The sequence below is a fragment of the Limulus polyphemus genome, unplaced genomic scaffold (genome assembly GCF_000517525.1).
Source record: "Limulus polyphemus unplaced genomic scaffold, Limulus_polyphemus-2.1.2 Scaffold2018, whole genome shotgun sequence".
NCBI lineage: Eukaryota > Metazoa > Arthropoda > Merostomata > Xiphosura > Limulidae > Limulus > Limulus polyphemus.
In genome coordinates this window covers 128,152-155,464 of record NW_013667628.1, presented here as the reverse complement: position 1 = coordinate 155,464, position 27,313 = coordinate 128,152, and the positions used below count along the sequence as shown (strand labels likewise).

General features: G+C 33.6%; 2 protein-coding genes across 3 annotated transcripts in view; one reads left to right on the top strand and one right to left on the bottom strand.

Annotated features, from left to right (window-relative positions):
• Positions 1-5,488, bottom strand: part of LOC106465676 (protein bark beetle-like) — a 43,712-nt gene extending 38,224 nt beyond the window's left edge. The window contains exons 1-2 of the mRNA XM_013925913.2: positions 5,148-5,488; positions 690-856 (exon numbers count right to left, since the gene is read on the bottom strand). Coding sequence (XP_013781367.1) covers positions 690-856; positions 5,148-5,390 — 410 coding nt within the window. The 5' untranslated portion in view covers positions 5,391-5,488. The remainder of the gene's footprint in view (positions 1-689; positions 857-5,147) is intronic.
• Positions 5,489-9,834: 4,346 nt separating this feature from the next.
• LOC106465675 (ribosomal protein S6 kinase delta-1-like) overlaps positions 9,835-27,313 on the top strand; it is a 39,831-nt gene continuing 22,352 nt past the window's right edge. For both annotated transcript variants that reach the window (XM_022393604.1, XM_022393603.1), the window contains exons 1-6: positions 9,835-10,105; positions 10,886-10,921; positions 12,034-12,151; positions 16,502-16,617; positions 19,840-19,952; positions 24,359-25,110. In XM_022393604.1, coding sequence (XP_022249312.1) covers positions 9,995-10,105; positions 10,886-10,921; positions 12,034-12,151; positions 16,502-16,617; positions 19,840-19,952; positions 24,359-25,110 — 1,246 coding nt within the window. In that variant the 5' untranslated portion in view covers positions 9,835-9,994. The remainder of the gene's footprint in view (positions 10,106-10,885; positions 10,922-12,033; positions 12,152-16,501; positions 16,618-19,839; positions 19,953-24,358; positions 25,111-27,313) is intronic.

Here is a 27,313-nt window from a genome sequence, read left to right as displayed (position 1 = left end):
CTTCAGTGGAGTATAGTGGGGACCAGTTCAAGTTTGGTGCTACATCTCAGTGTGCAACATCTTCAGTGCAGTGTTATGGGGACCATTTCAGGTTTGGTGCTGTATCACAGCCAAAAGTGTCAGTGAACTACAGAAAACTGGTGGCATCCTGACTGCTGATAAGCAGAGACTAAGTCTGATACATCTTGTCCTTCACTCAAGAAGGTAAAATTAAAAAGGTCAAAAGGTAACCAAACAATTTGGCTGAATTGTGGGTAATAATACAGGACAGTATTCTACAATCGTACCTTGATAAACAGTATGTCAACATGAAAACGAGGTATAATACTCTGTGTAAAACAAAGTGCTCACGTACAGAATACTAGTACATTGTATAACTTACTCACCTTTCTGTTTACTGTAATAATGTTTTGTACCATTACTAAGTTCGCCATCTTGTGGCCAATACTCGTTGTTTGTGATTCGTTATATGAAATTGACACATTAATTTAACCAAACACTGGGTTTTAACATTTTAGATTTGCCTATATATATGTGTATATACAATTTGTTCCAGGATTCATACACTTTAAACACTCTCTCTCACACGCATATGATTACATCTGCCCCTATCTTATTATAGATTTTAAGTTTAGAAAATTCGTATTTTTTATTAAGATGTAACAAAGTCACACATAGTTCAAACTTACTTTTTTGAATTGGTGCACACAGATCTCCATTTACCTTTATGGAAGATTTGAACTCGTCCTTCCATAACAGAAGCGCCATCTACAAGACGCACCTTAGAGGAGATACTAACGCCCCCTTCTGTCGAAGACTGACTTCCGGTGAATACTATTCTTTTATCTGAAGTCCCCTAGAGAAGAATTTCATTTAAATCATTAGATCATTAGTTATTCGTGTTCTAATTGTACCAAACAGTGTGTATGTAAATTAAACATGCCATTCAAACAGTGTGTACATAAATTAAACATGTCATTCAAACAGTGTGTACATAAATTAAACGTGCCATTCAAACAGTGTGTCATAAATTAAATATGTGATTCAAACAGCGTGTACGTAAATCAAATGTGTAATTCAAAAAGTGTGTACATAAATTAAATGTGTAATTCAAACAGTGTGAACATAAATTAAACGTGTCATTCAAACAGTGTGTACATAAATTAAATGTGTAATTCAAACAGTGTGAACATAAAACACACTGTTTGAATGACACGTTTAATTTATGTACACACTGTTTGAATAACACGTTTAAACATAAATTAAGCGTGTTACTCAAACAGTGTATACATATTGTTACGTCTCTGTTCGTTAGTTAATTTTCCGAAAATTTCATTCCGACGAAACTTTAGCGATACAAGTTCTTTCTTAAATAAAACTGGTTTATTCTTTCTGAATACAACTTTGCAATACACTTAATTTCCACAGTCGCGCTATAACAAACGCTATTATTCACAACTAACGTCTCACGTGCTCAACTCAACAATACTCTGTCCGCAATTCAATTACACATTGTTCCCGTCGCTTCTTGGCCGGTCTTATATATACAAGACTACCCCACATCTAGTAGTCTCCCGACGCTTCATGAACGTTCTAGAAGCGCGTGGCGTGTTAATAGAGTCACGTGACCTCCGCTGTCGTAACAATATATTAAGTGTATAATTCAAACTGCGTGTACGTAAATCAAGTAATATCTCTCCATGTTTTATTTCAAAACGTGAATTAGATAATAATGGAGGGAAGTGTTAAACATATCCTTTTCTTCCCCCTCCCCCGTGGCTCAGCGGATAGTCTCAGGGATAATAACGCTAAAACTCTGGTTTTTGATACCTGTGGTGTAGAGCCCAGATGGCTCATTATGTAGCTTTGCGCTTAACAAGAAACAAAATATTTGAAATTTGACTTCTGGTAACAAATACAATGAACTTATCTTTCAAGCGAAACTGAACTCAATGCTTTAGCTATTGCGAAGTCAAGACAGAGAAGAAAATATACATAGCTTGGTGGAAGAAAATTTTCGTTCTTTTCACTACGGTGAGATGTGTTTTTTAGGAGGGGATCGAAACCATCCCGCTACCATTTAGTAGACTTGAGACCGACCCGATACTTTTACAGTAGCTTAGGGCTAAGCCAAATATCTTATCCTCTCTTTCTTCTCCCAGCGAGGGCGGCAAAATACAGCACAAAGCGACAGTAGCTTAGGGCTACGCCAAATATCTTATCCTCTCTTTCTTCTCCCAGCGAGGGCGGCAAGATACAGCACAAAGCGACAGTAGCTTAGGGCTACGCCAAATATCTTATCCTCTCTTTCTTCTCCCAGCGAGGGCGGCAAGATACAGCACAAAGCGACAGTAGCTTAGGGCTACGCCAAATATCTTATCCTCTCTTTCTTCTCCCAGCGAGGGCGGCAAGATACAGCACAAAGCGACAGTGAAACAAATTTAGTTAATAAAATATAAAAATTCAAAGTGGCTATTTCATGTTGACACGTGTTAGCCTAATCTAAAGTCACACAGAAATCATTAGGATCTCTATTTCTTTTTTGACCACCAGTGGCACAGCGGTATGTCTTCGGACTTACAACGCTAGAATCCGGGTTTCGATACCCGTGGTGGGCAGAGCACAGATAGCCCATTGTTTAGCTTTGTGCTTAACTTAAAACAAACAGCTATACTGTTGTAACATCTGACTATGATGTGAATCGAGCACAATCTGCATATTTCGAGAACGTTTATAAAAGAAACAACTAGCTTCGGGTATATAAATTAATAATTTCAGTTTTTACAGAAACTCTCAGTAATATTTAACAATAAGGGAGAGTTGAAATAATCGGTGATTCGCGGATAAGTTCTGTCTCCGCTTTGAATATACCTGAACAAAAGAAGCTTTGAAAATCGGTGTTTCTAGAGTGAACAAGCAGATATAGGTATAGCGTGGGACAAAGTCCAGATTTATTGATAACAGAGCAGATAGAGCATGACGTTTAGTTATGGCGGTTGCTTGGCAACCCGTTATCAGACCTCCCACAAATTTATTTTTGCCGTACACAGTTGAAGCAAGGATCTTACATTTCTACCTGGCGTTTCTATAATGTTACATACACGGATTTCCCCTGTCGGTTTATTACCACAAAGCTATACAATGGGACATTCGGGCTGTGTCCACAATGGGTATCGAAACCCGGTTTTTAGGATTATAAGCTTCGGGTTTACGGAGGGGGGGGGGCTTCTATTTGGCAGTTGTTCTGTTCCAGCCTGCTATAGCTTTTATACACCTTCCGCCGTCAACACAGCTTTTGTAGACCTTCCACCGTCAACACAGCTTTCATAGACCCTTCACCGTTAACATAGCTTTTATAGACCCTTCACCGTCAACATAACTTTTATAGACCCTTCACCATCCACACAACTTTTATAGACCATTCACCATCAACATATATTTTATAGACCCTCCACCATCAACACAACTTTTATGGACCTTCCACCATCAACACAGCTCTTATACACCTTTCACCATCAACACAGCTTTTATGGACTCTCCACCATCAACACAAGCTGTTTTAGAGTCTCCACCTAGTGAACTATTATATAAGTATGAAATAATTCCATAAGTTTTCATGAATGTTTTATAATTAAAATCAGTCGATTAACTTATCTACCTAAAATGGTCCAATGAGAAAAAAGTGAATAATATTTTTAGTTATTCTAGTTAGACTTTCTATCGAATTTCAAATACAACATCCGTTCGTTTGTTGTTAAAAACAGAACTACAACAGTGAGCTATCTGTACTGTGCTAACCGCGGGTATCCAAATACGATTTCTTTTTCTGTGCTAATCACATTAACGAACAAAGTCCACGTACAATGTCTATGTGGAGAGGATACTACGAAAGTCAAGTTATAGAATATTGAGTGTGTGTGTAATGATACTGATAAAAATTATCTCACAATTCGGTTTAGTCACGGGAAATACACGTTGCGTTATTGAGCAAAAATGTTATTATTAAATGTAGTCTTTAACTTTTCTTCTAGAAATTTTTTTATTGGAAAACATGAATGTGTAGTTAGACTTGATCAGAACGAAGAAAGAATTCACGTCATTGAACAATTAAGTTTTTGAATAAAATTTGGATACCATTGTCTTTTTTAAAGCTTCCAGTTGCTCAGCGATGAGTCTGCAGATTCAAAACGCTAAAATGTGAGTTTCGATACCCGTGGTGGGCAAAGCACAGATAGTCCATTGTATAGCTTTGCGTTGAATAACAACCAAACTAAGTTTTTCAGATTATGTTGGTTTATTTGCAGTTAAGTACTAAGCTACACAATGAAGTACCAGTGATGTGTCCACCATCAGTATCAAAACCCTGTTTTTAGCGTTATAAGCCCACAGACATACCACCGAAGGGCCTCAGATAATAATTCTTGTGATATATACAAAACCAACGTTCAACAGAGTTCATCATGAGAACTCAAGATTAATTAATGACGTCACTAAATAAACTTTGGCTCATTTTAACCACATTTTGGCAAAAGTTCTTTTTCAGGTTATTTACAACAGTGAGAAGTGCTAATGTAAATAATTTAAAGTAATGTTTAAAAGTAAATTACTCTTATTCCTTTTTTTATGAAAATGTATTCTCAACGTATAAGCTATTAAAAACATTTAAAACGGTCTTTCTTTAACTTGTGCCGGGCGTTTCGAACTGTGGATTCCAGAGGGCATGGGTGCGTTATAAGAGTAACAGCCAAATCATACTATTATATTAGAGTAGTCCAAGAGTTGGCGGTAGGTGATGCTGACTCTAGTCTATCAGTTCGAAATTAGGGATGGCTAACGTATATGGCCTTTGTATAGCTTTGCGTCATAATTCGATACAAAGACTTTTTTTAGCCATTCATCATTTCCGAAACTAAGTCGAGAGTCTTTTTTTTTTTGCCTTTCTTTTTAAGTCAAACTTTCTAATGACCACGAGTAAATCAAGAATTAAATTTGTATTTGAAAATCGTGAAATTATTTCGCATCTTGAATCCTTTTCAAGGAGTTCTTAAATTTCCACATAAATAATTTAACTTCCACAATTCTTCCCCTATAGTAATATATCACCGATCTTAACCTTCAATTCATAAACTTATGATAAAATACGTTACCTTGGCGATAAGAGCGCCCTTTACGGTGATCCCCACTGTTGGACTGAAGAGAACTTCAACTCCTGGTTCTATTGTCAACTGACCATCACTCTCGACGGTCACATCAGCCGGAACTTTCCAAGGACTGTCAGCCAAAGCCAAGTTTATTGTATTCCTGATAGTCCTTTCTTTCAGTACACCGCAGTCACCGGGAGCGGTTAGGCTTAGCACCAGGATACAAAAGGTGTAGATAATACAGCTCATTATAAACAACTAACAACTTTACTGCACTTGCTTGCAATGCTAGCTAACGAAGGACTTGCACCCAATGAAAATATTTAATCCAAAAATTAAATTTCTAAGACGATTTGGGCCACATCTCACATTATTGAGACGAAACACAACAGGAATTATTGTTGCTACAGGAAGACGAAACTGTGCACGACGTTCAATTTTTTACATTTGCTGATAAGAAACAAAAGTAACGTGACTGACTTATGCCATCGGAAGTCACGTGACTCACCTACATTATGATAATCACTCTGCCTGTTATCTTCTATATTTAAAAAATTCCCGGTGATTTTACGTAGCTTGTTTTTAATGTAATATGCAATGCGAGTTGATCTCATGTCTGAAAGTGCCCTCTTGGGACAGTTATTATATTTTTGCAATGTCTTGAGGCAAGTTCCAAATCATTCACTATCCTATCATTAAAAAAAATTAAATCTTTTATTGAAGCTGCCTTACTTGATTATTTGTTTGTTTCAGGTTTTCCAACAAACCTATACGAAGGTTGTCTGGTTTCAAAAATGTAGTCAGAATTTTTTCATCACCTCTAGATTTTGAGCTATTGTAATATCTCTATATTTTATTAGAACTATGTGAAATACCATGGAATCAACTCCGTACAACAGATTGATGCTGTGAGATTAAGTTTACTTGGACAGTTTAATGGGTATAAGGCATAAATTTTTGATAAATTCAAACATTAACTGTATATTGTAATGATGTAAAATTCTATTTTGTTCATATATGCTATTTGTTATTGATATAATTGTAGCGGATTGCACACTTTTGCTTCATTCTCATGCTCACCTGGGAATTGTGAAACCCTAACATGCTCAAGAAGTTTCTCGACTGAACATAAAAGGGGCAGAGCCAGATGCCCATCACTCACCCAGTTGGTCACTTCGCCTCGCTCTGCACACAGTCAAAACAAAGTCTGATCTTCTTCCTCTCATCATACTCGCGATATAATCAAATTCTGAAAAAACTATTTTTTTTAATCTTTTAAACTCTTAGTTCTATAAATATAAATTATTATATATATTTTTTAAATAGTTTGAAATGCTGGCTGCCTCCAGTTCAAGTAAAATCCGAGAGTGCAAAAATCACCCAAACAGTTTCTGCTACATTTGTAAAACATATATTACAGTTTCACGAAAGAAAAACATCATTATTTTTAGAATCAACATCGTCAAATTACTCAGAAACTGTTTTCTTTTTTCTAGCAATTTTGTTGTTGTTGTTGTTGCCCAGTGTAACCCTTGAGTAGTTTTGAGCTAAATTCAACAACAGAAACATGGGTTTATTTGGTGAGGGGAAAATAAGAGGGGGGTTGATGTTGAATGATTACTTTTTTTTGGTTGCAGTTCTAAATTAGGAGTGGTATGTTTGAACCTTTGGGTCTCTGAACTGTTCGTTTATCTTCTTTGTCTCACAAAATGTCTTTCAGGCTGATTATATTAGATTAAGTGTGAACAAATAATTTCAGGGTTTTTAATGCTAATCCGGGATTCGAACCCTACGGTGAGCGCAGCGCAGATAACACATTGCGCAGTCTTACGCTAAAAAAATGCACAAAAATGTTAGTCAGTCAAGCCAGCTGTGTAATTAGTCTTCCTTTGTTGAAGTTACTAATTCAAATAAAAATATGTTTCCCTTTAAAAGGTGCACATAGAGTTATTAAAATAAAAACTTACTGTGATTAAAAAGGCCAACATTCGCGGGCAAATACAATATCTCCCCCACCCAATCTCAACACGGCCAAACTTGACACCCGCAAAATCGTGAAAAACACAAAAAAAAAATCAAAAACTATCTATATCACTGCTTGTGATCTACAAGAAATTATTATTGTACCAAACCCCATGTAAGCTGGAAGAAATACCGAAATTAATTGTCAAAAACTAAAATTATGCTTTTTGTGACATCTTAACACCCCCTATAATTACTAAAAATGAGCAAGTCCGACATTTTTTGTTTGTCAATGTATGTTGTTTGTAGAAAAATATATTTAAATCAAATTCAAATTGGTCAAAAGGGCTAATAATTGACCAAAACCCCTAAAATTATGGGTTCGTTTAACCTTTTGATCCTCCTAAAATGACCCAAAATTGGTATATCCTAAATTCGTGTATATAAATGTAATGGGACCTGCAAAAAAGTATCTTTGTACGAAATCCCATGTAAATTGGCCGAAATATGGTGAAGTACTTATCAAAAAAACTTTAAAATTATGCTTTTTATGCCATCTTGACCCTCTATAATTACTAAAACATGGACAAGTCTACCATTTTTGTTTGTCAATGTGTGGGACCTGTAGAAAAAAGTATTGTTGCGTCATCGAGAACACGTGACTGGTGTGGCGCCACCTATTTTCTAGAACTATCCTGTACCTTAGCGAATGCTCTAGCATTTACTAGATATAGGGTAGTCTGGTATATAAAAGAGGGTGATAACGTGACGGGACACAAATGTGTGTGTAGATAGTGAGTAATTGAACTGCAGTCACAGGGTATTGTTGAAGTTAACGTTCGTTCGTTATAGTGTTTGTTTCAGCGCGAATATTGAAATTAAGTGTATCGTAAAGTTATATTCGGAAAGAATAAACCAGTTTTATTAAGTAAAGACTTGTGTCGTTAAAATTTCGTCGGAACGAAGTTACGGAAAAATCAATTAACAAACGGAGACGTAACAGTATCTTTGTACAAAATTCCATTTATGTTGGTCAAAATATGGTCTAGTAGTTGACCAGAACCCCATAAATTATGTTTTTTTGTAAGCTCTGACCTGCTAAAAAAGACCCAAAATATGCAAATATAACTTTTATGCATTTCATTTTTTTGGGCGCATGAAAATTTATATTTATGCAAATTTTTATTTTGATTGCTGTAAATATGATAGCACAGGCTTGTTTGATCTTTGACCCCTTAAAAACCTTAAAAAGGCCTAAATGAAAAAGATGAAAAAGGTATTTGGGCGTATTAGACGAAAGTATAACCTACGATGATTCGAAAAATGAAGGAATGACAATTGAGTGAAAAGTGTTTGGAAGAAGAAAAAACAATAAAAAAAAACAGTGTGTTCACCTTTCTAAAGTGTAGTTTCTCGTAAGCTTACGGACTTACGATACTAAAATTCGGGGTTCGTTTCCCCGCAGTGGACACAGCAGATAGCCAAATGTGGCCTTGCTCTAAGATAACTAACCAACCAACCAACTAACCTCATATCTGATCAAACGGTTTCACGAATGAGAAAAATTAATCATAAGCGTAAACACATTGTGATCGCTTAAACAGTTCGTTTTATTGATAAAACCACTTTTTATTGTAAAATGTGTTTATCTTTACTATTTAAATACTAACGTTCAAGCCTTGATAATAACTATGTTAATAATTATTAATCCGACTGTCCTGACATCTAACCCTTATAAAGCGAAACAATAACAAATTGCTGATTATTAAACTATTAAGAAGATAACTTCAAAAAGAGAAACGAAAAAATTTTGTGAATGTTTTTAGTTGTTATTATCCTTACAAGTTGCAGTGTGATAGTATTGTTACGACAGCGGAAGTCACGCAACGCTGGAAGCATGCGCGCTGGAGTTTCTAGAAGGATCATGGCTGTTCCTGGCAACTCTAGTCTTTTCTAGACGCCCTCTATTTTAGTATATAAGCCCGGCAAATAAAGCGGAAATATAATGGCAGATAGACAGATATCGAGACAGATAATTGAGTCAAGTGAGTGGTAGTAAAGTGCGTGAATCGTTGTGAATTATAGCGTGTGTTTAAGTTAAAGTAACTGTGGAAATTAAGTGTATTGCAAAGTTGAATTGAGAAAGAATAAACTAGTTTTATTTAAGAAAGGACTTGTATCGCTGAAGTTTCTCGGAAAGAATTTCCACGGAAAATTAACAAACGACCAGAGACGTAACAATATGTTTCGCAAAGATCATTAACATTCACGAACAATCTAGGTATTTTAGGACTACTTAAATAAATTCTGTAAATCTAGCGTCATAATTTGTTTAACAGCTCTCTCTAGCAAACAAGTAAATCAAAAATTGAAAATATAGCTGAAAAATGGAAAAAAATCACGATTTACCAATATGATTTACATGTAAGGGTAACCTCTCAAATAAGTGAACGGATGATGGGTAGTAATTTTAAACACTACTCTACACGCCAAATTATCAAGTTATTCTAGGTCTTCTTTTTTCCATTCTCTTTCACTGATTTTCCATAGATATTGTGAATTTTCAACTAAACAACATGTTTATGATATAAAATAAAAATACACATATTTACCATAAATTATGAATAAATAGAAAACACATAGTGTTCATTTATCATGAAAGTGAAATAAAAATAAGTTTAGCCATATGACAGACTTTTTAGTTTATTTTAATATGATGGCGCTATAGTTGGTCGGTGTTTGGGATTACAATGCGGTTAACTGTGAATTTTAATGTAATAGATAGATTGAGGCCACTGTGTGGGAATTGTTGATGAAGATCTGTGGGTCATGATAACTGCCTAAGATACAACTTGAACTTATAAATCATTTCTAACAACAGTAGAAAAGATATGGCTGTATATAAAACTAAGAAACAAGAAGATCCGTGGGTTCGAGTATTTGATGTCACAGAACCGACTGGTCATGAGAAAGGTTACACCATATATAAAGTTATATCAAAAGTAAGTAAACAATGTTTTATTGCTGAAGTGACTTTTATTGACATTTCTCATTAATGCAAATTTCTAAGTATTTATCCAAGGTTAAAAACTACCAGTTCTTCATAATGCATTTTTAATGGAAGTTGGTGTAGATATTTTTCAATATTTTTATCTTTCTAAAGCTTATATTTTACATGTCAATTACATCAATGTGATGTAATAGAAATAAGTCTTATTTTAATTGTGACAGGATCCTTTGATTATACTCCATTTTGTTGTTCATATGATATTTAGTAATTTACTCTTGGTGATTGAATTTAAGTGAAGTTGATGTGCTCTCTTCTTGCTTCTAACGAAATAAAGTGAAATGGACAGGAACGCAGCAAAACATTTTTAATTAGTCTCTTACCGATACTGATGTGAACATAAATTCAAATGACAAGTGTCTATATGTTGCGCAGTTATAATGTGAATATTGGTAAAACACTAAGATTTTTGTATGTTTTACTTTAACCCTAGAATGCTAGCACCTGGTGTTAATGATTGAAAATTTAACACAGACATGGCTGAAAAAGGTATTATTTATTTGAGGCATTGAGGGAAATGTTTTGTTGTTTTAAGCATTTTAGAGTGAAGTATCTATTACATAGGTAAGCATCAAGCACTGGAGAATGGAGTTTATTGATAATTCTTGATTGTTTAATGACTATTAGCTTGTGACCATGGCTTTAATTATGTTTTGTAAAACCAAAACACCTAATGTAATAGAAGCTTAGTTTTTTTTCCTTTCTTTTTTTCTAGGTTTTTCCAAAGAATTCTTTTGAAAGTGTCTCTCAGGTAAGGCCATGTTTCATGTTAACATGAAAGTTTCTCGGGAATAATGCAATACAAAACTTACAGAAATATGCCTGAGTGGGGCCTTTGTCATAAGTTACTTTAGCTCTTGATGCTGGAATTATTTATCAGTATTTTTAATTTTTAACAGTTTACACAAAATAACATCATGGTAGGTATTGGTAAACAAGCTAGGAAACTAATTGTAAGTCATGGAATATTTGCTCTGCTTACAACAAACGAGTACTGAATCTTGGGTATTAAGTAACAAAAATCACTAGTTTCCAAATCATATCAGAAAAGATTTATTTTCTCAAAAGGGTTTGGCTTATATAGAGTATTTCTGTGCTATATCTTATTGTGTGCATAAAAAATTAGTAATTTCAGATATTTGATAGCATCAAAGTATAAACATCTGAAATAGTTCATTATTTAATACATTAAAAATCCCTTTTTTGTTTTAGAAAACTAACAAAATTATGGGTGAAGTAAAACCTCCTTGTTACATTTCATTCTGATGTGTCTTTAAGAATTCATAAACATTCTCAGATACTACTTACTATTTAATTCAGTTTAAAATTACATTACAGTGGTAAGGAAGTTTTTTAAAATAAAAATGCATTGTCTTGTCTAATAAAAACTCACAATATTAGAGCTATAGAAAAGACAAAAGACAGACTCGATCTTTACATATGCTGAACTGTGTGATTGAATATGCAAATATCTAAACAGTAAGAGTACTGCTAAGACTTTTGTGTTCCATTTTAATCAACCAGTATCATGTTCAACGTTAAACAGATATACACAACTTTTCATCTAACCTGAATTAAACGTAGGTAAAATTGACCTTCAGCATCGACACACTATTATTTACATCAAACTACAAGTAATCAGTAACACTAACATATAATTACGTCTCTATCTTGTGATTTCTAACCATTTTGGGTTAGCATTCAAAGTTTTTTATATAAATATTGATTAATACATATTTATATGAATTGAAAGATGGATTTTTGTTCAATATCCTTAAAGAAAAATGTAATTGTTCTTTCTTGCAAGTATTGTCAAATAGGAAAATATCTGGAAATGAAACAGTTTTTGTCCTTTCTTTTTAGATAATTGTGTGGAAACGATATAATGATTTCAAAGTACTGCATAAAGCTCTTTTAACCATTCACCGCAACCTTCATTTAAAGGGAAAATTTCCTCCATTTGCCAAGTCCACATTTTTTGGTGAGCTTCTTTACATTTTTCCTTAATGTGATTGATGTCTCCTTAAAAAGAAATACTGTACATGCTTAACAATTTAAGTATTTCCTGTGGAAATGAATTAAGATGAAGCTGTCTTAGAAAAAGTAATTTATTACTTCACTGTGATAGTTCTGAGAGTAAATGTGTATTATGTATAAATTACTAAGATAATTTGATTTATCAATCAACATTTTTCATGTATCTGTATTTCCGAGTATAAAATTAAACTTGTACAGTTATGTTTTGTTAAAATTGCATGTAATATAAGAAACAATGTATAGTAAAATTTGTTTTCTTTGTCCAAGACTGAATTTTTTCAGATGTATTCCATCAATTGTAGTATGTGTGTTAACCTACATACATACATACTTTTAGAAAGTGACTGAGCTTCAGGTATTCTGTAATGTATGTGTACTTAAGGTTATTTCTATAACCTGAAAGACTGTGTATTAAGTATTAAAATACTTCAGGTACGTATCTAACAATATGATATATAACATTGTTTTGTAGTTATTATTTAGAAGATCTAATGTCGTGAAACCTTGAGTGTTAGTGACAACAGTGACAATCATGAACTAAAGAAAATAATACAAAGACAATTGAAACCAATTTAATTATTGTTTGTTTCAAAGCAGTAGTTATAAGTCAAACTGTTCTAGATGAAACAACCGTATAGTCACTTTTGCTTCATCATGTATTCTGAGATTTTAGTGGGAGTTTCTCACTACCTGTGTAAACTTTAGAACCACCATCAAACATCCATACTTAAAATTATTTTGGAAAACATGTTATTTGTTAGGTTGTACACATCGCCATTATATTAAGATTGAAATTAGTTATGAAGTTGGACACTAAAGAAGCAGCTGAGTTAAAAGCATAATGAAGATACCTTTCTAATAATATATGTTAAATTATAGTTACATGTAGAGCTGGACATATAACTTGATTAATCAATTAATTGTGAGTATCGATTAATGTTGCAGTAAGTAATTGATTAAATAGCTTAATTTAAAGCTAATAATTAATTTGTTAAAATTAGTGTTTCTGATTAGTACTTTTGATTATTCCAACTATCATAATAGTAATCATAATATTGGTTTTATGATTTCTCATTGATAAATAAAGATTGTTCAGCTTAATTTATTAGTCGTGATTCATGAAAATAATCAATTAATTGAAATTAGGGTTTCCAGTTATTACTGTTTCTGAACATTCCAATAAGGTATTGTTACAAGTTCTGTTACCTAGTGGCTGGTTGTTACACAACTATTTACAGTGATGTCTGTTATTCATGTTTACCTTGTATGCCTAGATAATAGTATAGCTTTGACTTAATATATTGCTTACTTATTACAAGCTACAAATGTAACCATTGTTACTTATTTTCTTAATTTGAAAAGGAAATATTGAAATAAATTATCAATCATCTGAGCCACATGATGTGGTAGCACTGTGGTTTCTCATTTATAGATTTTTTATTTTCCCTCATAAGGGCTTCATATTATTCAATCAATTAGAAATACATGCTATAGATATTGGCAAGCCAAAATATATAATTTCAACATCTTATTGCATTACAGAGATATCCCTTTGGTTGGCAAACTTAGACTGCTTCATTTAGTTGTATGGACCATATGCCAACCGTAGTAGGGTATGAGAATCGTTTTAAAATTTATCCCACTAGTACTAGTTTTGTACACTTATAGCAATTCTATGAATAACCAATGATCCCTACTTTCCATTAAAATGTACAATAATTAAAACCACAAACACAAATTTATAAAATGTAATTCTTTCTTTGGCCTACAGATAAGTGTGTGAAACTGCCAAAATAGGGATTAAATTTGTGATTGTGATTTTAATTCTTGTTTCATTATTTTTTGTAGCAGGATCCCTACTTCATTTTAAAATTCATAGTTTTTTATTACTCTTGTTTGTTTACTTTTTATGTTATATCTGTATAAAGTATATACTTTACCTTTAGAAACTGTTGTTTGTCTATCCATTGATATGTAGATCCATCTGTTGAGTTGAATTAGGTAAAAAAGATATTTAATTATGTGCGTGATATGTTTCCCACTTATAAAATATCTGTATATATTTATTGGAATATCAAAAGCAGATATCCACAGATTAGTCAACTAGCCCCGCTGACGTGATCAGGTAGGTATTAGATGAAAAAGTTGCTGTTGTAGACATTTTTGAATTGTTATACCGGAAATGTTAGTGACCTTTTAAGTGTATTATTAGTATATATGCACATGATATATCATAACCAATACTTTGAATGGTTCGTTATTTGCTTAGGAACTCAATAGGGTGGTTTTTCAGCTTGTGAATTATTTGAAAACCTTTGTCGATCCCTGCTATTAAGTACTACTGTACTTAATAATAATAACAGAAACAAATCAGACAGTCTTGTGGATCTGAATTACACATTCATGTTCCATGTTTTTGACATCTTATGAGGTTTTGACAATCCTCAACAGGAGTCATCCAATACTGTAATAGTAGCTGGAGGTCAGTAATATTATTGTTATTATTCACAATGTTGTTGGTTCCATTCTGATCTCCTTTTTCTTGTACTTCAGCTGAGCTTGCCTCATCTTTCAGCAATTTCACCTCTGTTGTTTCCATCCTTGTGTTTGCCCCCAGTTGCTTCTTCCTGATGAAGATCAGGTAATCACTTCTTGGATTACATTAGTATGTGTTTTTTGCTTTTTCTTTCTCAAGTAGTTTTTGCTGAATCTTGGGCAACCTTTTTACATGAGTCTCCATTACTTGAGTATCTTTTTTAAGTTTGGGAATGTCCTCTTTCCCGTGATACAGTTAACAATTATGTCTTTGTTTTTGAGATTTGCTTTGTTGGGAGCCTTAATTTCAGGCGTTTGCCTCCCTCACTCCTATCCCAGGGACATTCAAGATGAGGTTTCTGGAGGTGTTCTTTACACTTTAGGAACTTTAACTGAAGCTGTTTGTCAACATATTTCTCTGATTACTTTGACTTCCATAATTTCTCAGTCCAGGGTGTCCCATTAAGTTTTTCATCCATGGACCTGGTCCAGTGGGAGCTTGGCTTTCCCTTTTCGTGCACCTGTAGATGCCCTTTGTAGATTTTCTTTGGCTCACACAGGTGCTTTATCATGGATTTTCTTTGTCTTTTAGCACTCATCCTCCTCTTTCTCCTCCTCTGGTTGTCTTTCCACCACCACTCGGGTATTATGCATCTTTACTACCTAGAGTTGGTTATTATAAATGCCATGGAACAGGTCTTCTACACCGTGTGTGGTTTTTACTTCCATCTTTTTGTCATTCCCAAGAAGATGGAAAGTTGGTCGCAGCTTATTCAACCAATTTTTGGTCATCCCTCAGCTCGGGAAGCTCGGTTATCTCAATCTGAGGTGGAAGTTTTCTTCTGGGCTGTGCATGATGAAAGTCATTGTTTTGAATGCTTTTCTGCACATCCTGATTTGTCACTTTATCCATTGCTTTCTCTGATTTGTCCATGACAATAAGATTTTTCAGTTCCAGGCTCTTTCCTTCAGTCTTTTGTTTGGATCTCCATTGCCCCTACTCGTATTTGGGTTGGCTGGTTAAGTTTTCCAGGTTTGCCTTGACTTTTAATAAGTACCTGATTCACGTGAGAGTCTTTTTAAACATATTTGCAGGGTGGATTCAACCATGGATCTCATGCTTCCTTCACCATTATTGGTGATAGTAAAACATGTTTTCATTATTTAATTGTCATCTTAGTTGATTTACAGAAGGTCAGTGTGGGATTGCTGCAGATTCTAAAAAGAAACAAAATATTAACCATGGGGTGGTATTTAGTCAATGTTAGCAATTCATTCACCAAACAAAGAATGTACAGATTATCCTTAAAAAAAACTTGTAGCAAGATGTATTTTAGTGTGTAAATATTGTTTTCCCAAAGTGTGCAACTGTCAATTTCCAGAAGAGGTCTATCATATGAAGTGAAGGGTAATTTGAAAATTACTTAAAAAACAAAATGATGAAAATAGGATGCCTAATAATATGTTTGAACATGGCAGAACAATGTCCCATTTTTTATTTTGTTTTGTATAGGAGGTGGGGGATGGAACTAATTAACTAATGAGCATGGTGATTAACTGATAAGCAAAAACCACTAATTGCCCAGCTCTATACAAAGGTTATGTAATGCTGTTTTTAAGGTGAAAATATTGTTTCTTATTGCATGAATTTATCTCACATAAGTTTAGAAAAAGATGTATTGGAATACATTGTTTCATAGTACCTATTTACTGTTATTTGAGAAGTTGTCACAATTAACTTATTTATTGTCTCTAATAGGACGCTTTGAAGGAGAAATCATTGAAGAACGAAGGAAGAGTGCATTGGCACTTTTAGAGTTTGCTGCTCAGTATCCTCCATTATTCACAAGCCAAATTTTTGTTAAGTTTTTTGAGGTAAGTGTTTTGGATAACTTATTCTATAATGTGCAAATATATACAAAAATGATATATAATGAATCCTCATTAGTCTGGACATAGCATCCAGATGGTTTTTCATAAAGACAGATCTTCAGAATAGGAAATTTTACCAATAATCTTTACATTTGAACATGAGAACAGTGAAATAGGGGTTGATCAGAACAAGTAAAGATGTGATAATTACTGACAACAAAACACCTTCACTAATTAGTAGATTACAACAATTTCTCTAGCATTTGGTGCTTGTTTACAACAGTATTTGAAGAATGACTTTCACTTGCATTGATCACCTGTTTACAATAAGAAATATATAGTTAACTGCATAGGAGCCAAAGATATCAAAATTAAAGAATAGGTTAAACAATCGCCAATTTTTTTCTTTTTATTTGTATCTGAAGAGGATGATGTTTCGATCAGATCGTACAGCTTACAACATAAGGTGCAATTCTGCGCACGCGCCTTTTGTTGTAAGCTGTATGATCTGACGAAGAGTGCTAGCTCGAAACATCATCCTCTTCAGATACAAAAATCAAACAAAACTAGGCGATTGTTTAACCTATTCTTTAATTTTGACATCTGTTTTCAATAGTTTTTCTAAGAACAACTTTTGTGCTAGAGATGCACATATAAACTATGATAAATATTTAGAGGTCATCAGAGTGATTTATGTACATGCCTTGACCAAAACTCACACCCCTACAGATATCAACAGGAACTGCACTAACCTATGATGTAATGATCATTAGACTATAGCCTTCAACCAATAGCAGAGCAAGTATTTGAACAAAGGCTCATGTCTTTTCTTGGTGATGAATTAATTAGGATTAGTGGAATGCATTTATTATTTTAAACTTCTGTTCCCATTCATAGTGTAGTCTTTCTTTTTTTAATTCTCTTGATTATGAGAAAATTTTAAACATCTTATTTAGAACTATCATTATATTTACCTTCAATTTGATTTTAACTTTGTAACTATATGTTCAGGCCTGGTTATTTTTATCACACTTATAACCATGAAATATAACTCTGAATGTACTTAGTGTATCTTCATTAAATTTGGCAAGCTTTTAGTGAACGTTATAACTTGTTGTGCACAAAAATCAGATTTTTAAATTAAGTATATTTACTAAAGTTTGTCTGTGAAGTTATGAAGCCTTTACTGAATCAGTCTGAGAGAAAAATGATTTTCATGCTAACAGTAAAGTACTTTTCATCTTAAAGTTTTCATAATATATTTGCATAATATCCGGAATCTTCTAACTGAATATGTTAGAACATATTTAGAACCTTAACACTAATTGTAGCAAAAGTTGAAAAATATGAAATCAAAAATACTTTTCTTTTTTTGTTATTAGAATGACTGTAGATTTTAATATACAATTACAATTATTTATCTTAAGAAGTTCAGGCCTCTTTAACTTTTTACAACTGCTTTCATTTAATTTTACGGTTTATTGATCTTTGAATCATGTGTAACTACCATGACAAACAATAAATCATCAGATCAATAATGGAGTAAACAAACATATCAGATAACATTATGTGTGTCTAACTGCTGTACGTTCGTTCCTCATATGTAACTTAGAGTGATGATGAAAGAATTTATTTTTTCATTTAACTTTTTTTTTAATCTAACCTAATAAATTTTTAATCTGTACATTTTAGTTACTTTTCTTTAAAATATTTTTAACAATAAAAAAAATATCTAAAAAGACAAGAAATTTATAAGTTACCTTAGCTTTAGGTTGATTTGCATTAGAGTGCCTGCTTTCTTACATTTTGTTTTCTCTGTGTTGGTTGTCCAAAAAATAATTCATGCACCTTTGAAATATGAATTTTATAAAACCAAAAACAAACACTCACTAGATCAGATTGTATGAAAACTAGTTTATATGGCTTTCTAAGTAATCTTTAACTTAAAAGATTTTTGTTACCTCTTGGAGCAATGTCTTTGGTCCAAACACATTAAGCTCTGACACCAAATTATTGACTTTCACAGCTCAAACAAAATAGATGATCATGTAATTTACATAGTGTACAATTTGCTCTTTCTATGGGTTATACAAATGCTAACAAAAGTACCCATCTACAATGGCAGGAAAAGTCAATATATCAGTTTGAATTATTTCATGGACTTTAAAAGGGTTAATTGTGTTACGCTTTTGGTTTCACTCACAGCCCAAGTTCTGAGCTACTTATACTACCACCGTGAAAAGTAATTGTTGAACATTTCAGTCATGCTAAGAGCCACTCAACAATAACATACAGTAAATCTACATTTTTATTCTTTAAGTTACGTCAAATTTTGAAATGTGAATGATAGTGTGATTAATTCCTAACAATTTAGTGTAGAATATCCTGCTCATTATTTATGCCTGTTCTCTTCTCAGTGATTGTTGTTGAAATGGGGTCTTCCATAAGACTACTTTAGCAGTATATGTTTTACCTTTAGGCTGTACTTCAGGAGAAAAAATTACAGCACCAGGTGTGTGTGCCTGTCCTCACACCTGACAAATACCTGCCATCCCTTTATTGTAAACTCATTGTACATTCTAGCAGTGTGGGACCGCATGCGGGTGTGATTATTCCTGTTTGGTTTCAACATCTTTGGTGTTCCCCACTATGCAAATTTCCTCTTTCTTTTTTTCTGCCTCCCAGTGGCACAGCGGTATGTCTGTGGACTTACAATGCTAGAAACCGGGTTTTGATACCCCTGGTGGGCAGAGCACAGATAGCCCATTGTGTAGCTTTGTGCTTAATTCCAAACAAACAAATGCTAGTGAAGTAATGTTTTCCAAGCTGCTAGTAGGTTGATCTGGAGAGTTCCTTTTTGTTCAGTGGTGTGAGATTAAGTGAATACACCTCTTGCTGATAAGTAAGGTTGGGGTGTTTACCTGGAAGAGGTGTACAGACCTTACACTCAGTACCAGATCATTCCCAGAGGTTTTACCAGCCAGATGGGTCTCGCATTCTCCTCGGTATGCAGGTTTGGGATAATCTCCCGTGCATCTGCTTATTGTGGTAAGTATCATACAGATGTGTTTCTCCACAACTGTACTACTGCCCGAGATATATCAAAAGTGTTCCTTTTGTTTTCTGGGATTATTGAAATGTCAGAAGAGTTGATTTTATTTTGTAGGAGTTTAAAGTATTCTGTAGGATTATTAAAATGTTCGAAGTATTGATTCTGTTTTGTAGGGTGGTGAAAAAGTCAGGATTCAGTCAGAGCTTAACTCAACACTAGATCCTCCTCTCCTGCCAGCCAAGGTGACATCTTCCACACCATCAAAAACTTCCTGTCCTGATATTAGGTAGGTTCAAGAGATGCAGTTTTGTATGTTTAACTATTTCAAGGTTTAATGGTATAATATCACAGACGGTTTATTGAAATTAAGAAGACATTCTACTCTTTCTTATTGACTATTTTACAAGTATTTGCTGAAGTCTTTCTAATTATCAGAAGAAGGTAAAATATTATGATAAACTTACTGAAGTTATGAAGTTTCATACAATACTTATGGTATTAAGATGATCATCAGACTCTGAAAAGCTTTTGAAACATCAAACTTTCTATAAGTTTCTTCCAATGGTTTCTTATCCAGTCACCATCAGGCTTATGTAATCTAAAAAGTGTTATTGCAGAACTTGTGGCACCAATATTCTCACTTCTGATAATTCAGATGATGACTTGGCCAATATTACATCAAACAGTGACCTGTTAGGTAAATGTAATCAGCACCCCCTCTGGTGCACCACTCAACAGTAAATTTGAGGCCTTCATAATGCTAAAGTTCAGTGTTTCATTCCTGGGGTGGACACAGTGCAGATAACCAATTGTGTAGTTTTGTGCTTCAAAATAAACCACTTACAAAAGAGTTTACTGACTGATAGATGTTCACATTCTTCTGTACAACAAGGTGTGATATATAACCTTGATCTTCTGACTGATGATGTTCACATTCTTCTCTACAACAAGGTGTGATATATAACCTTGATCTTCTGACTGATGATGTTCACATTCTTCTCTACAACAAGGTGTGATATATGACTTTGATATTCTGCCTGATAGATGTTCACATTCTTCTGTATAACAAGAAGTTATATATAACCTTGATCTTCTGACTGATAGATGTTCACATTCTTCTGTATAACAAGGTGTGATATATAACCTTGATCTTCTGACTGATAGATGTTCACATTCTTCTGTACAACAAGGTGTGATATATAACCTTGATCTTCTGACTGATAGATGTTCACATTCTTCTGTACAACAAGGTTTAATATATAACCTTGATCTTCTGACTGATAGATGTTCACATTCTTCCGTATAACAAGATGTTATATATAACCTTGATTTTCTGACTGATACATGTTCACATTCTTCTGTACAACAAGGTGTGATATATAACCTTGATCTTCTGACTGATAGATGTTCACATTCTTCTGTACAACAAGGTGTGATATATAACCTTGATCTTCTGACTGATACATGTTCACATTCTTCTGTACAACAAGGTGTGATATATAACCTTGATCTTCAATATATATGAGCAACAGTTTTATAAATCTCTTTTTGAATTGAGAATTCATGAGGCACTGTTCCTAAGCCTACTTTTCCTCTCATTATAAGATGTTTTGCTACAAAACATGGTGAAATTTCAGTTTACAATATAACTTGCTTTCTTTTTAGGGCTGTGGTTAATCTCTTTAGACTGACATGAATTATTTTCTATTTTATGTAATGGGCTTTGTACATTACTGATATCCGTACCATACAATACTGAACTTTGAAAAATTCCATCAGAACGCATCTGTCTTCTCCATCATACATCATCCCATAATTCTTAAAATAGAGAAAATATATTTAACTTCAGGCAAAAAAAAATAGATTTTTCTCTGCTCCTACAAAAAAATGCAACTGTTTCTGAGTAATTTGACGATGTTGATTCTAAAAAAAGTGTTGAAAAATTACTGACCACTTCTAGTTTTTGAGTTATGATAAATTTATTCAAAATATTCCTATATATTGTGAAACTAACAACTTTTTCTTTAACTTTATTTATTTATTCATTGAAAATTGCATTTAAGAAAGTTAAAAAAAAAAGACATAATAGCAAAACCAGTTTTAAAACGCAATGAGTATATTAAGATTATATACTGAAAATATATTCAGGCTATGTTCAAACTTTCATCATGATATTATTTTTCATCTTTTGTTACAAAATATCTGCTTGACATGTTGTACCCTTTATGTATGTTCTCAGTTTTATACTGTAAAAACCAACAGTAATCTCCAATCATCGCAGGATTCCATCGTTCTTGATATCAATGTTCTATTGTAGAAATATTTTAGTGCAAGTTCTCACCATGTTCATCATTCACTGTACCTAGATCACTTGGAAAGAAGTCTAAATGGGAGTATAAGAAGTGTACCTTCAGTGACATCTTAGACCCCATTGTTATGTAGTTCATATAATCAATCATCACAGCATAGTTTTCATAGTTTGAATGATTTCCGGGCAGCAAGTTCTTTCTGATTAAGTACTGTTTCAAAATCATCATTCATCAGCACTTCCTGAATCTGTGGCCCAACAAAGATACCTCCTTTCAGTTTTGTTTAACTGATTTTTAGAAAATTGTCGGACAGATATCTGAAACCATTACCATCTTTGTTCATTCCTTTTACAAAATTCTTCATGAGTCCCAGTTTAATATGAAGTGTGGGCAAAAATGTGTTGAGGATTCACTAAAGGTTGATACTCGATATTCTGTTTCCCTGGTATGTAATTCTCTCTCACTGGCCATTCCTTCTTTTTGAAATGATTTTTATCATCCCAGCTGTCCCAGAGATACAAAAAACAACAATATTTGGTATACCCACTCTGCAGGCCTAGCAGGAGTGCTATAACTTTTAGATCATCACCATAGGTGATGATATTTGATGGCCTCAACTATACCCTGCATACGCTGATAAGTTTCTCTCATGTTCACAGCAAGAGAAACGGGAATTGATGGCTTAGTGTTCCTGCTATGCAAAAATACAACTTTAAACCTAACTTTAGATGAGTCAATAAAAAGTCTCCATCTTGAGGATGACGTTCAGTACTTAATTCTTCCATTGGTGCATCGACATTTGTACAGAAACACAAATTATCTTGCATGCTGTAGTGAGAAGCAAGTTTTTGTTGGTGACTTCAGTGAGTTGAAACTCTTGTTCCAGGAGCTAATAAATTCCATTGCTGTAAACGAGAGCCAAGAAGTTCCCCATGCTGCTTTGATAGAAACAAGTCATGAATCAGATCATTTAGATCTTCTTGTGTGATCAGATGAGGTAGTTTATATTGAGATGATACTGGAGTAGAATTACAAGATGAATAGGATGAAGATGATCCATTGTCTTCTTCACTGGATAACTCTTCTGTTTCCTAACTTGTTGGTTCTGGTTTCATTACAGATGCAATATCTGGATATTTAATGTGTAGTTTAGTTTTGCCTGAATGTCCAGAAATATTAGTCATGCAAAAATAACTGTCAGTTAGATGACCTTTAGGATCACACCATATCATGGGAACTGTAAATGGCATACTTGTTCTCTTCTTATTCAGCCACTATGTCAAGCCAGATGTGTAAACTCAACAACACACATGTGGAGCACAATGTTTTTCTTGGTCACCAATTCTACACTCAAAATATTGGTAGTAAGCTAACTTTACCTTGTGTGTGATGTTTTTATTTCGTGAAACTGTAATACATGTTTCACAAATGTAGCAGAGACTGTTTGGGTGATTTTTGCACTCTCTGACTTTACTTTAACTGTAGGCAACCAGCATTTCAAATGGTTTTCTAAAAAATATAAAAGAATTTATATTTACAGAACTAGAGGTTAAAAAATTTTAAAAAATAGTTTTTTTAGAATTTGATTATATCGCAAGTATGATAAGAGGAAGAATATCGGACTTTGTTTTGACTGTGTGCAGAGCGAGGCGAAGTGACCAACTAAGTGAATGAGAGGTATCTGGCTTTGCCCCTTTTATGTTCAGTCGAAGTACTTCTTGAATGTTCTAGCAAACTGAGCATGTGAGGGTTTCGCAATTCCCAGGTGAGCGTGGTAATGAAGCAAAAGTGGTGCAATTCACTACAATTATATTGTAGTACAAATAACACATATGAACAATATATTTGGAATTTTACACCAAAACAATACAGCTAATGTTTGAAGTTATCAAAACTGTATGCCTTTTACCCATTAAACCATCCAAGTAAACTTAATCTCACATTATAAATCTATTGTACTAAGTTGATTGCATGGTCTTTCACATAGTGCTCAGAAAATATTGAGATGTTACAATAACTCAAAATCTAGAGGTGAAGGACAAATTTTGACTATATTTTTGAAATCAACACCATCCAGTTACCCCAACTCACTTGAGTTTTCTCCAGTAACAAATTTTTGTTGACCAATGTTATTAAAAAAATGACTTAACAATGGATGTTAAGAGGTGTGAGTACATATACAATTTTGTTATATTTTTATAAAAACATTGGTTAAACAAATTGTTAGTTGATTACATACAGTACCCTTTCTTCTTTAAGTATAACTTACATATAAAAAAAATAATGCAGATATGAATAATGCCTTTTGATTAATATAAAAACTTTCTAATATTTAGAATAAGAACACATATGAATGTTTATAGTAATCTTGTATGTGTTGCAGCTCTGAACCATCAGAAATTGACACTCTTCTTGGAGGAATCTGGCAACATAGAAAGGCTATTGATGATATTAGTCTAAGTTCACATCCTACTGAAGATGAACTGGGTGAAGAAGAAGATGATGATGACAGAACTACTTTTACCGATGGAAGTTCAACACTAAGCACTCCTCTTCCAAGTTCTGAACTTGCCTTTTTTGATCCTTTACCTGAAGTTCATATCACTGAAGAACACACAGAAGTAAGCAATACCTGGCTTCTGTCAGCCATCGAAGCTTGTTCTCGTCTGGATCATTCTATTTCAGAAGATCACGGTTCTCCCGACCCCAACTCTTTTTCATTTCCTAGACCATTTGATGATGGTGAAGAGGTAGAAAGCTCCTCAGTAACAGACATAGACGTCATTCCAATAAAAAGTCAGAAGGAAGACAATAATATTTCAAGCTCTGACTTCCCAACTTCCCATGCAGTCCCATCGTGGAAAGAGTTTGATCCTCTAACTACTAATGTTACTTCATCAGAGTTTGAAGCTGATTCCCAGCTTAAAGTTACCAGTCCTGTAGAACCACCCACCTTGACTCCTCTTTCACCTATTGCCTCTAATCTGGACTTTATCGACAGAAACAACTCCAAGTACTTAACTAATGCAGCAGAAGAAATAAGTTGTGCCCAGCAGTGTGAAGCTGTAGGAGATTTTACACATGCCTTTGCTTTCTACAAAACAGCAATAGCTACACTACTGGAAGGAGTTCAAGGTTAGTTGTTTAGTAATGGGTCATTGACAAAACATTTTTACAGACAAGCTAAGTTTGAAAGAAAATTATGTTTAGTGTAAAGGTTGCTAGTCAAGTTTTTGTTATCTCACAAAACAAGTGCTGAACTTGTGTTATTAAATAATTTAAGTTTGTAATTATTAAGTGGATGATCCACATAAATGTTTCCTTAACCATTGGGACCGTGCATGGCTTAGCGATTAGTGTGCTCAGACTGAATCCACTGGTACATGATCCATATTTGGGGGCCATGAGTGTGGTATAAGAGTGATGTTAAAATCAAACTTTTTGGTCAAATAACAGTTGGTAGTGGTTGTTATTTATCAGCTGCCTTCTCTCTCTAGTCTATCAGCTCAAAATTAGGAATAACTGTGTGCAGATAGTCCTTTGTGTAGTTTTTGTGTGAAAATTTTGAAAGAAAAAAAACTAAGCCATTATAGGATTATCATCTGCCATAAATGAAGCTTTCAATCGCTTAGACTCAGTTTGTATCACTTAAAAACATTTGTAATAGGATTTCCAGGTAATATAAGTGTGTTATATCAATAATTTAAATGTTGAAAATGATATATTAAATGTACAACTAAAAGTCTAACTCTACACCTATTGATATAAGAAAAAGCTACAGGTGCACATGCTTTATAATGACTATTATGGTTTTTTTTTTTCAAGTCTGCAGGATTCAAAATTACATCACTTTTCTGTTAATGTCATGGTGTAATTTATTGTACTCAAGTTTTCATTAGAAACTTATAAAACTCCAAAAATAAATAAAACCTTGCTGGATGCTTTCTAATTATTTACAGGGAAATTATAATTTTTTCTAGTATAAATTAATATTCCCAAAGTACAAATGAATCAGTTTGGATGCTTATCGACTTCTTATTCTGACCTCTTTTGTACATGTGGTTTTGCATGTTTATCTGTAATAGGACCTTAGTACACTTTAGGTTTGAGTTTAAACCAACATTGAGGATGAATGACTGAAGAAATAAGAAAGCTGAGCTTCTACTTATTGAATTATACAGACTTGCATTAACAGCTATTCTCATGTTGCGAGGTAAAATAATATTGTAAAACTTATGATTATTTTGGATGAAAATTGTACTCTAAAATAATAATAATAATAATAATACAGTTGATTTTAGACAGTTATGTTCATCTAATTTAAAATAAACTAATGTTTCTGTTGTGATAATTTAAGGATAAACCAAGCACACAGTTAGTTACCTGTTCTCTGCAACAATGGAGGTTCTAGGACCTGATAAGTGGGAGGACAGTTATGGTGGTGGAATGAAAGAGACAGACAATTCTGTGTGAAGTTGAAGCAAAAGTAAACACATTATCAGTTTAAGGATAAACCAAGCACACAGTTAGTTACCTGTTCTCTGCAACAATGGAGGTTCTAGGACCTGATAAGTGGGAGGACAGTTATGGTGGTGGAATGAAAGAGACAGACAATTCTGTGTGAAGTTGAAGCAAAAGTAAACACATTATCAGTTTAAGAAAACAGATGAATGGACTGTTGTACAAGTGGAAAGCATTTTAATAAACAAAGTTGAAAAAGTCAAATAAAATGAGCTTAAAGATGACTTGCATGATCAGCAAAAGTAGTGGATAAAAATGTAAGATGAAATTTCGACAGGAACTCTGAAATGGATCTGTTTGAAAATAACAAACTGTATTCAAAATTCACCTTCTGTCTGTAGCTGACCAATCAAAAAAGCAGAGTACAAAAATGTTGAAATATCTCTGTGCACATGATAGTTGTAAAACAGTCTCCTTATACACAAGGTAAATTAGAATTCAATACAACTATCTCATAAAACATTAGATAACTTCTGTGATTGGACTCTGCTACAGAAAGTAACACCTTGGCCTGAATTTAGGACATGACACTGACCACTTTTAACATGCTCCAAGTGAGAACTTAGAAAATTTTTGTAGATGTGGAATACACACTATGAAAGAGTAGGGTTTTTACACTGTGATAAGTCTTGATGAATGGTACATAATTACACTGTGACAAGTCTTGATGAATGGTACATAATTACACTGTAACAAGTCTTGATGAATGGTACATAATTACACAGTGATGAGTCTTGATGAATGGTACATAATTACACAGTGATGAGTCTTGATGAATGGAACATAATTACACGGTGACAAGTCTTGATGAATGGTA